This window comes from Suricata suricatta, chromosome 3 (genome assembly GCF_006229205.1).
Source record: "Suricata suricatta isolate VVHF042 chromosome 3, meerkat_22Aug2017_6uvM2_HiC, whole genome shotgun sequence".
Lineage (NCBI taxonomy): Eukaryota > Metazoa > Chordata > Mammalia > Carnivora > Herpestidae > Suricata > Suricata suricatta.
The window spans coordinates 24,013,784-24,026,021 of NC_043702.1; the positions used below are offsets into that span (position 1 = coordinate 24,013,784).

The following is a 12,238-nucleotide window of genomic DNA, read 5'->3' on the forward strand; positions in this document are numbered from 1 at the left end:
TATGCTTGCCAGTCACTTCGTGTGTTGTAACTCCTCAACTGTTCTAGCATATTACTTTCAGAAAGCAGTCCAGTGGTACATATTAAATCCCATCTCTGCTGTCAAGTTGTACCACAAACAAACAAAACTTCTAACATGAATTTATGACTCTTAAAATTATCAAAGTGTCTCAGGGACTCTAGTTCCTACGCAAAAAAAGAGAATGCAAAAGCTACATTTTTAATAACTTCTTCTGGACAAGCATAAAATATGAACATAGTCATACTTACTAACTTCTGCAATGAATAATGCATTGTCAAAGCAGAGGTGATTGTAAATTAAAATAATGCTGATGTGCAGTAATCAGCATTTACTTTAAAAGATTAAAATGGTTGCTAAAGTGACAGAAATATTTGTCTAAAATTTTGTTTTGTTTTATATTTCACTTCTTTGAGTCAGAATGACAGGAGGTAGGAATATTAATTTAAATAATGATGTTATCACTAACTCGAATGGAAATGTCAGATTCTTATTTTTAAGTGCCATATTCCCTCACACAGTTTAAAAAGAATTATTGCAGTAAACAATGAAAAAGAATCATGTCACAGACTGACACATGGAACTAAGACAGATTTGGACAGCACTGGCCAAGTTCCAGTGCCCGAAAGCATTTCTTCCATTTACATAGTATGGATTTCATCTTTCTGCTGTTCTCATTTAAAAGCCATAGAGACATTATTTATAAAACTAATACACACTAAAATAGTAAATATATGGTATCTTTTTTTCCCTCTTGAAATCAGGCCTCCTGAGACACTGCATACCTGAGAATCTGAGAATAGAAGACAGAAATTTCTCAGTAAGATGATGGGCCATAGTGAAAAGTATTTTTCTTTCTGTAAAGGACAAGCAAGGGGTCCTTCATGGGCCATACTTATCCTCTCCACTGAAGTGCTCTCAGGTGATCTCATTTTAGATGTCATATAGATAAATTATCCTATACAGAATGGAGTGGACTTTCAAGCCACCAGGCATTACATTGGAAATGCCCCAGCTCAACCTGGCTCCACCCAACTCTTCTTTCCTGAGCTAGAAGACTGTTCAAAATTTAGATTTCTTGGCTTCTTTCCTTAAACCTCATAGAAGGTGAATGTTAGATACAGAGTAATCAAAACCCTTTCTCTTTAAAATAATGCTGAATTAATTCTAAACTCCACTAGAGAAGTAACCATGTCTGTTTAAATACTTAACATAGTTCCTAACACGCAGGTATAAAAGGAATTGAAAAAAACACTTTTAGATAAATAGATGGAAGGAAGGTAGAGAAAAAAGTTTGTGGTGTTTGTTTTGTTTTGTTTTCCTATCCTAGATAGGTAATTACTAAGGAAACCCATTATCTACCTTCTCATTTTTTGACACTGTGTGCAGTAGAAATGTTGGAAAGAAAAATCTAAAAACATATTTTAAAGCATATTAAACACATTAGTCCATAAAACTACACTACTCAGTTGTCTACAAGAATCAAACTAAGGTTGCAGGCATGAGAGGATGGCAAATACATTAATTCGGGAATATCTCCAGTTCAATTTTGGTCAGATATTTTGATACTTACTTATTTGCAACAACTTAGTGAACATAGTGTTCATATTTATCTATATGACATCTAAAATGAGAACATATGGCCTAATTGCCATATACTGCACAACAGTGAACTGAACGTGTGGGCTGCTTCCAAAAGGTCAGTGACAGTCAAATGAAGGGCCAGCCAGAATGAGCAACAGTTTGTGGAAGCACAATTAGGTCCTGGTCCTCCAACACATGCATAGAAATAGAATTCTGGAATGTGTGTGCCAAGTGACCCACTTTCTCCTGGTACCAAAAGGAGTGAAGGGGATATATGACTGAGTAAAATCCCAGTAAGGGGGCAATTGTTGTTAGCTTCCTTTTACAGCAGTAATAGGTATTTCTATTTAAATATGAATGAAAAATGGAAACTTCCAAACAAAATTTCCTAACAGCATGACAGTCAAGGCTAAATAATTTAAGCTTCATGTGTGTCTGTTTGGAGAGGGGCACTATACCATTTATTTCCAACTAGGCGGGGCCTTGCCATTATACGTTATGAAGAACCATAAACCTAATTGCTAGTAGTATTCCTTTTTGTATTGGATCTAGGCATAAGTTTTGGGTGGTAAACCAAAACTGAGGAATAAGAAGGTAGAAAATATATAATCCAATAAAGAGGAAACACTGAGTGTATTAAAATGTTCGATGTTACTTAACTTCCTTCCCCCACAGCTATTGACAGTGCTCTGGTGACAGTGAACACAACTAAATATTTCATTGGCTGCTAACACAAAGAAGTCATAGATTGAATAATAGATCATCCTCTGCTTCAGATATCTTCAATTAATTTAATTAATTAACAAAAGATTTTAACACATCTAAAGAAATATAACATTAGTTACTTTCTCATAAAAAGTTTGTACTCAAAGTTTTCACTGCTTCCCATTTTGTCTCACAGCCCTTTCTAATTTCCGCTAGTATAAATCAAATTAGATTTATTAGCATTGTACAAAAGAGCTCCAGTAGGTTTTTAATAATAATTATCATTATCACTGATTAAAGTTATATTGTTCAGGCCAGATGGAGTCCTTTTCCTGTCAGCGAGAATGAGCTTGCATTATGTAGTTATAATGTGTTTGGATCTAAATAAACAGATGGCAGAGTGACAGGATATTATACGCTGGTGATGTCAGCAACAGTGGTTCATAAGCAGAATTGCTTTAGTTAAACTCTGTTGTGGCAAGGATCCTCATACTTTTAAGAAGGTGAATGGAACTGAGCCTAAGTGTTATATTAACTTGGAAATCATTGTGTTCACTTGCAGAAGGGTAGACCGTTTGGATAGCCTGAGGTTCCGCCTGAAAAAGTGCTTCTGCTGAATCTGCTCCTTAACTGTGAAAGCACTTAACATAACAAGTTCACTCAGGCTGTCTCATAGGGAGAAAGAGAGAGAGGGGCAAAAAAAAAGCTGCCCAAGTTATAAGGTCTTTCAAGTTGAGGAGTTAAGACCTGTGGGTCAAGAAAAAAGGGAATGATTTAATATAACCCTATTTCATAACTTTTAAGATATAGTAAAACCTTGGTTGTGAGCATAGTTCATTTCAGACACACACTTATAATCCACAGCACTTGTTTATCAAAGTGAATTTCAAGAACTGTTGGTTCAGTTGTGACCATGTAACACTCAGCATCACATACCACTTGTACTGCAAGACTTGGCTCATTTTTCAAGTTAAAACTTTTTAGAAATGTTTGTCTTGCAGAACAAGTTACTTGCAATCCAAGGTTTTACTGCATAATTTATTATGTTAAAGTAAATATCATGTATAGGCAGATACTTATTCACAACTAATGTTGGAGAATTAACAGAGAAGGTTTAATAAGAACTATGTTATAGAAAAGTTTTAGTCTTTAATAGATTTTCATGTATACTTTTTATTCTAAAAAAAAGCTCTTCTATATACCCTTATACCCACAAATATTAGGGTGAAGCTCTGAAATTCAGAAGCAAACTTCAAAGAAAATCATTATATATGATTCCTTCTAGTTAATACTCTGTAGTTGAGTCCTTAAGGAGAATTTCTCTGTAAGACAATTGTATTTGCTGAGGCAAATACCCAGAGTAGCAGAATCCGTAAGAGCAAGATAGTGCTACAGAAGATAAAGGCTCATATTTGAAAATGAAGGTAGTATCAATAAAATGTTTAGAAAGGGATATCAAATAATTGAAATTAAGCTTTCTAAACAATTTATCTGTTTTAAATGCTTGAAACTTTTTTATAAAGATGTTGGTTTGCAAATTGGCCCCTGTGCATGGAGGACAAGGGAGACTGAATATAGAGGGACACCACTCCAGATTGATAGGTGCAGCTTTAATAAGCAAGGTGACTTACATACAAGGCTGGTCTTGGTCTTGGACAGCCACAAAACTGGTAGGTATCCATACCTGCCTACCAGACTCTTAAGTTTATATGAAGGCTTTATACGTGTTCAGTAACATATCCAATCCAGATGGCACCAGAACACCTTACTCTCTCAAAGTTATATCCTCTCAGGTCTTTAGGACGACGGGATTAGTAGGCAGGATGTATATCACAAGAACAGAGGAAGGAGCGAGGAGTCTCTCATGGGCCAGGTCTAGCTCCAGGGTCAATCGGTTGTCACATCCTCTTGATGACAACCTCCCTCAAATAAGAATCTAAATCATGTGTGTGTAGGGGCTCCTGGGTGGTTCAGTCCGTTAAATGTCTGTGATTTTGAGCCCCTTGTGAGCTCTGTGCTGACAGGTCAGAGGCTGGAGCCTGTCGTAACCCGAGCTCAGGGTCGCGTTACTTTCCTGAGCCCCGCGTTGAGGCACCAATTGTCATAACCCGATGGCCGGGGCGCTTGTCCCGATCGCGGTACCAGTTTCGACCCCCTCGACCGGCAGGGCGGAGAATCGTCGAGGGTCCTTCTCCTGAGGGAGGGAGAGAAAAAGGGGGCAGGAGAGGGAGACGCAGAGAGTAAAGACAGAACTCACGGTTCTCCGATCAGGCGAAAGAGAGCGTTTATTCAAAGAACTGTTCTTTATATAGTCTTCAGGGGGGGAAGACAAGGCAAGCTGACCTAGGCAGGCTACGGAGTCGGATGCATATCAAAGAAGCGCCCCGACTTTGCCTCAGCAATCTTGGGGGATGGAGAACTAACACTGAATACGGTTTTGATCTTTTGTGCGCCTTGGCCACTCACGTCTAGCTCAGCAAGATGGTCGCCAAAGTTATTTTGACCAGGAAATGGCAATCTCCAGCCTCCAGATGCAAATCTTGTTTACTGGCTCACTCAACGGAGTGATAATCCTTGCCTGAGGCAGACTGAACTTGGCGGCCCGACAGGAGCCTGCTTCGGATTCTGTGTTTCCCTCTCTCTCTCCCCTTCCCAACTTGTGCATGTATGCCCTCTCTCTCACAAAAATAAACATAAAACATTTAAAATAAATAAATAAATGATGTATGTAACCTTTTTATTTTGATAGCCATGTGTTTGTAAAAATATTTTTTTGTTTCCATAGACTTCAATTTCTTTTTAACTACTTATTTGATCTTTAATATCAATAGATATTAGAATAGAATAGAATAGATAATAGAATAGAATCACATAGAATTAATAGAATAAAAATGTTCAATAGTCAAAGTGAAAGTTATTTCATGTAAATATTCACTTCTACCTGGGAAAATTCACAAGTTCAACTTATTTCCTTTTCTAATAAAATAATGAGAAGATTTTGAATATCAGGAGATTGTGTATCAGTTTCACATGTATTTGACATTCAGATTTTGCTACTTAAGCAGGGCATTTTATGAGCTATATTTCAGCTCTAGGGTAATATAAAAATCCTCAGAAAGCAGCAAGACAATTTGCTTTGAAGAGTTACTCTTAGTCAAAGAGTGACAGATGACAATGTGCATGTGCTCTTTCCTGTTCTACAGGTGGCCGTTGTCATAAGTCCTGTACTGGCCGATGCTGGGGACCCACAGAAAACCATTGCCAGACCTGTAAGTGCTCAACAATGATAAATGATAGGCTTGAAATGGTCAAGGGGTTTTAATAATTCATGCTTTTCACACTTCTGGTCCTCAGAAACATGAAAATGAGCTTTTGCTTCTTTGTGGTCGATTTGCTTCTATTCAAGTAAACTGCCTAATTTCATTGCTTGCAAATGAAACATAATATGTAATTGCTTCTTATATTTCTTTGAGACTTCCAAGTTAATGCTATTAACAAAACTGATGTGATGATTCTATCACTTAAGAGTCTGTAGATCAGAGAAAGCAGGAAATCGAAAAATGTGTACCAAATGGTAACTCCTTTTCAGGTTAACTGAAATCATGATACTTATAACACCACCATTCATTCATTAGGAAAATAAAAAAGAAAAGGGAAAAAAAGAGTACTGTGTACCCACTTTGTTCTAGGCACAGAGATATTAACTGATGAATTATGGGTATAGACTGACTATATATTGCTCTTTGTGTATATTGTTTCTTCTTTTAATCATGGAAGTAACTATAAGCTATCATCACTGCTAAAACATTTAAAAACAAAGTATATTGAAGACAAAGACAAGTATATTTTTCTTCAACATTCTTAAAGCCATACTTAAATCAGCACTGAACTTTCACTAATCTTAAGGATAAATGGTTTCTTTAAAAAGGAAAAACAAAATGCTGCATATGAATTGTAAAGATTTTTCTTCTTTCCTGCTACAATAACAACAGCTGGAATAATATATGGAAAATAGTGTGGTGGCAATTTGAAATGAGTTCCTTTTATTAGCATAGAAGACATAAAAATGTTATTGAAAATATGAATACACAAATATTAAGTATAGCGGAAATTTATTATACTGTTGGATGAAAGTTTAGATATTTCTAATTTGTCTCTGTTCATATTTACTAGATTCTCTTTCAATAAGGAAATGCAAAAATAATTACATTATTGTTAACCAACAAAGAAAAAAGATGAAAATAATTTTCTCACCGGTACATAATTTCTTACTTTTTTTTAATTCATGGTCGTAAAATAGAAAAGAACATAAAATCAAAAATTCTTCCCACTTTAGTCCTGCCTCTGTCCTTCAGCTACCCCTAGGCAACAAATGTTATTGGCTACTTTTGTGTATTCTTCCAGAGACAGTTCATGCATACAGTGGGAAATATGTACATGTTCCTTCTCATTTTTCACTCAAATGTTAGCATGCTTTAATAATGGACTTTGATTTTTTTAGTCCATGCATATGTGAATGAATTTACTTGTAGTAGTGGTCATTGCAAGGTCAAGGACACATATTTATGCAATTCGATAGAGATCACCAACATGGAAATCTTGTTTTCTATAGAGTTTGTAAAAGTTTTCTCTGCCACTGGCAATGTATGTCAATGCCTGTTTTCTAGTCACCGGGCAAGGCAGTGTATTATCACACTTTTGGGTCTTTGTCAAAAAGTTAGATAAAACATAGTATCTCAGTGTAGACTTAAATTAACTTATTTGATAGAAATAGTGTTTTATGACAGTTATATTTTGGCAAGAATTTTAAGCAGGACTGTAAAGATTAATGTGTGAAATAAATTTACTACAACTATTTGTAGACAATGTTCTAATAGCAAAGTAGTTGAAACCAAGTTGCACACCATGCTGAAATAACATAGAAGTGGCCATGTGCACGAAGTCGAGATTTCTAAAATATAAAAGAATGGTTGTAATACTTTGTGATGAAGTGGCAGGTAACTGTGGAAATTGTTAAAGTGTGCAAATGTCCATAGGTCCTCTCATGGCAAAAACCTTCTGAGTTGTAAAATTTAAAAATGAATTTCTACTCACTCACCAACTTACTTATTTTACAAAGGATCGAGGAAACTTTCCAGCCTGGCTGCTCGCTGTGGTTGGGCCCCTCTGGTGGGTCCACCCAACTACCCCTGGTCTTCTTTTTTTTTTTTTTTTTAAAGGTTTTTTTTTTAATGCTTTTTTATTTATTTTTGAGAGACAGAGAAAGACAGTGCAAGCAGGGGAGGGTCAGAGAGAGAGGGAGATACAGAATCTGAAACAGGCTCCAGGCTCTGAGCTAGCTGTCAGCACAGAGCCCAATGTGGGGCTAGAACCCAGGAACCATGAGATCTGACCTGAGCTGAAGCCAGACGCCCAACCGACTGAGCCACCCAGGCGCCCCTACCCCTGGTGTCCTGAAGGAGGGGCCTCTCAGGCTCACCTAGCTCACCTAGCATTCTTGAGGTTCACATGTTAAATCTGAGGAATATAGGAGCCTACTTGAGATGGTTCCTGTTGCTAGCTTACATTTAGGAAATGCTAGTTTGGATTCCTTTCTTCTGTTGGGTAGGGAGACGTAAGATACCTCCTCCAGTTCAGAGTTCCAAACTAGTTTGTCTTTGTCTCAACGCCTTTCAAAATTCTCCTTTGCATTATTGCCTTTTGCGTTATTTCCACATATAGCTATTCTTAGGAAGGAAAGGCAGGGAGAAAGAGATTTATACCATCTTTTCTGGACCAGAAGTCTCATATAGTACTTTTAATAATACTATTAATGAATGAAATCAAATAAAACTCATAAGTAATCTTTGTTGAATTTTATGACTTTTGTAGAATAGAAAAATGTAAATTGCTTTCTTCTCCTTCTCCTCCTCCTCCTCCCTCCTTCTCCTTCTCATTATTATCATTATCATTATTATTATTTTAATGTTGAATGATCATTCTCTAATTGATAGAGATGCATGAGCCAAAATCTTGGAAATCACTCTATTACGATAGAATGAGAAAACAACACAAATGGGTATTTTCCAGCTTTGAAAATTAAATATGCCTTTATTTTATACTGTACTCAAAATTCTAAAACTTTTAATTAATTTTAAGGATTTAGTTATGTTAGAAAAAATTTACAAAGGTTAGTAAAAAATATAGAATATTCATCAACATCTGTTATTCTTATAGTAGACAACCTGGGATAATGGCCAGGTAGGCACCTGTTCTTCTCTGAGAACTAACCCCTTCTAGAGGGGTGAGTCACTGTGGCCATGTTTGTTTTGTGTGATGCTCTAACCCTTAGTCACATGACAGTGTTTCTCAACCAGAGGTGATGTTGCTCCCAGGGGACATTTGATAATGTCTGAATATTTTTGTTTGTTACAACAGGAAGTCAGATTAAGGGGTGCATCTATTGGCATCTTAGTAGATGCCAGGGATTATACCTGCAGTGCACAGGAGAACCTCGCTCCACCCCCATCAAAACAAAGAATAATTATACATTAAATTTTAAAATTACTGAAGATTAAGAATGAGAAATTTGTAATAGAGTAAATATTGACCAATGTTGGGCCAAGGAGATTTTTGCCCCAGAGAATTTGGACTTGAGATCCAGAAATTCTGGTTATACTACCTTAGAAATTTGAACTTGAGGAGATATTAAACTTAGTGGAAGTTTCCATTTTGAACCTGTTAAACAAATCAGTCATGCAGAAGCAAACAAGAATCAGAGACAGAAACAATTCTTATTTACTGTTTCTCAGGCTTTCATGAGATCCAGGTTCATTTCTACCCTTTTGGTGTCTTATGAAACCCAGTGTTCTTCTAGTATATTTAAATGAGTTTTTTTACTTGCCGCCAAGTGGGGATGGTCTTGGTTAAGACCCCACTAAGACTTAGCTTAGTCAAGACAGTCTTGACTAAGAAAATCAGCATGAGCTATGGCTCATGTATCAAATCATCAGCATGAAATAATTTAATTCACCTAATTTTTAGCATAGAAATTACACTTACCATAATGATCTAAATTAGCTTAACGGTCAGTATGCATACTCCACAGAGCCTAGCAAAGTTAAATTCAGTAAGTATCTACATGTATCTGATATGTATAAATCCAAATTTTAGAAAAGTATTTTCATGGATCTTTATACTTTATAAAAGATTTCCATTGTATCTTTTTTTAAATTTTTTTAAACATTTTTTATTTATTTTTGATACAGAGAGAGACAGAGCATGAGAGGGGGAGGGGCAGAGAGAGAAGGAGACACAGAACCAGAAGCAGGCTCCAGGCTCTGAGCTAGCTGTCAGCAGAGTCTGATGCGGGGCTTGAACCCACGAACGTGAGATCTGACCTGAGCTGAAGTGGGAGGCTTAACCCACTGAGCCACCCAGGCGCCCCCCATTGTATCCTTTTAAGTTTATTTATGTAGTTTGAGAGAGATAGAGATGGCATGAGCAGGGGAGGGTAGAGAGAGAGGGAGAGAGAGAATCCTAAGCAGGCTCTGGCAGAGCCTGGGGTGGGGCTTGAACTCACTGAACTGTGAGATCATGACCTGAGCTGAAACCAAGAGTCTGGTGCCAAACTGAGACACCTAAGCATCCCAAAAGATTTCCCTTTTAAAATTTACTCTCACCATATTTCTATGAGTTAAACAGGACAGTTAACATTTACCTCGTTTTATAACTGGAGAAATGAATGCTGAGGAAATGATCAGGGAATTGTTAAATTTATGCAGCTAATACTTGGGATTTCACAGCCCGAGTGTCCTGAATTTAAAGATAAACCACATCCTATATACCACACTGCATAGCACAGCTTAGTGGACAAGGACATCGGATTTGAAATCAGACAGATGATACAAATCCCAGTTCTTTTCATTTTTTGTCATGGGAAAGTGACTTAATCTTTCTAAATCTTAGTTACCATTTCTATAAAATGGAGGTAATTGCACTTACCTCAGAGAGTTGTTGTTTTGGAGTCAAATTCAATAGAATAGTGTAGTTGAAATGTTTAAATATCTTTTGACATACGCTAAGGACCTAATAAGCAATAGCTAATATTTTAATAAGTTAAAGGACACACTGTTAGAACACTTAATCCATCTTAATTCTGAATGAATGGACATAGAAGTGAAATTCCTGTCGGCCAGTTCTACCCTGTGCAAACTACCGATGCCCACGGCTGAGGAATGAAAAAGCAAAAGCCCCGGGAGCAAAGTTGAGGCTTCTTGCCCTTGACATTCGTTCGTGTTCTCTCTCCTTGTTTGAGCTACTTGAAAGGTAAATTACTTATCCATATTTAAAGAGCACACCATCCTGAGGCAATATGTATTTTGGAACTACTCAAAGACATACTTATTTTAAGAACTGAATTTTAGAAATATGATCTTTTTCTTTTTTTGAGAATTACACTTTGTGAGAGATTCCATAGAGATGTAACTTGCATGATCAAATTTTTTAAAAATATAAAAAATTTCAGGCTTCCTTTAGATTTCTAATAGCCTCTCTATTAGTTAAAATATATTACTTAACCTTAGACCCACTTGAGAGACACGCATTTCTGAACCTTGACTGAACTTCTTAAAAATCTGAAAATCTGGGCTATGCAAGTTTTTGACAATATTCTGTTTTTGTTGCCTGACCATACAAAAGTACATTTTAGGATCTAAAAGATGTAGTCTCGTATTGTTAGAAATTATTTCTTTTCCTATGACTTAAATAAATTCACTTCAGTGAGGGCTTCTCTGGAGATATTCAACTTCATGATTTGTTAAATATTTCCCTATCTTCTGTGGATAATTATTTTTTAGACGTTTTATACATTAGGGAAGGAAGATAAAAGTGTTTAAAAACTCCAAAAGTCAGCTCAGTAAACTGAAGTTAAGAATCCATTTCACTCACCACTCCATATCAAAGCTGACATCTTCCCACAGGTGCCTCTTCCTAAAAGAGCACAGGTGCCAGGAATTTTTCTAGTGTCTTACTGGCAAGAGGTCTTATAAAGACAAAACATTCAGGCTCTCAGAGAACAAATCCCTGATGATGAATGCCTTGTTAAGGTGAAATGAGGCAGAGTGGTGATCAGAATGAAAACAGCTCCGAATAAAGAAATGCTGAGTACAACAATGGTAAACTTGAGGGGAGGCTTCAGGATGCAGGAGTTTTTATAAGAAGAAATGAGGAAGGAGTTTTTGTTTTTAATAGATCTAGTGAAATGGAGAGTGTGAATAAATTGACAGCTTACTATGGAAAATAGTTCACTGTATACTTCTAGAAACTGTAATAGAATTGTGTACATTTTAAGTCAAATTTAGTAAAATTTTGCAACTAATTTTGTGTCCTGGATTGGATGCCATGGTGAGCTTTGATTAGCTGTTGCATAATTTAAGCGTGTCATTTCCCCCCATGTCATTTAATAATGTTCAGACTCAACTCCAGAGCCAACAGCTATTTTAATGTTTATAAAATAACAAATATTTTTCTAAGCAAATTCCTTAAAAGCAAATCCTTAGATAACATAAAGAATTTTTATAATCTTAAAGTAAGTAAATTTTGCTTGTAGACTCTAGCCAAGAGTTACTTTCTTAACCGCATTACTCTTGAATCTGATTTGCTAAAGTAACTTGACTTCCTTCTCCTTAAATCCTTTGTCATGTTAATGGAGCAGTCTGACCCTGTAAACCTAATCAGAATATTTCTGACACAGATAGATGCTGTTTTAAAAAAACAAAAAAAACAAGCAAACAAACAAAAAACTAAGGAACTATAAAGATCTAATGGGCTTTATTCAATGATTCATGAACCCGGAGCATCCCATCTAGCAAACAGAAGGGAGCTCTGAGGAGCTGTATGAAAGGGAAGGATTTTATAGGCTGAAGGAGGGTAGGACAAGGAAGTTAAAAGA

General features: G+C 36.4%; 1 protein-coding gene across 1 annotated transcript in view; it reads left to right on the forward strand.

Moving 5' to 3' along the window:
* The window catches only part of ERBB4 (erb-b2 receptor tyrosine kinase 4), a 1,103,571-nt gene that overhangs the window by 750,065 nt on the left and 341,268 nt on the right, over positions 1 to 12,238 (forward strand). The window contains exon 5 of the mRNA XM_029933912.1: positions 5,511 to 5,576. Coding sequence (XP_029789772.1) covers positions 5,511 to 5,576 — 66 coding nt within the window. The remainder of the gene's footprint in view (positions 1 to 5,510; positions 5,577 to 12,238) is intronic.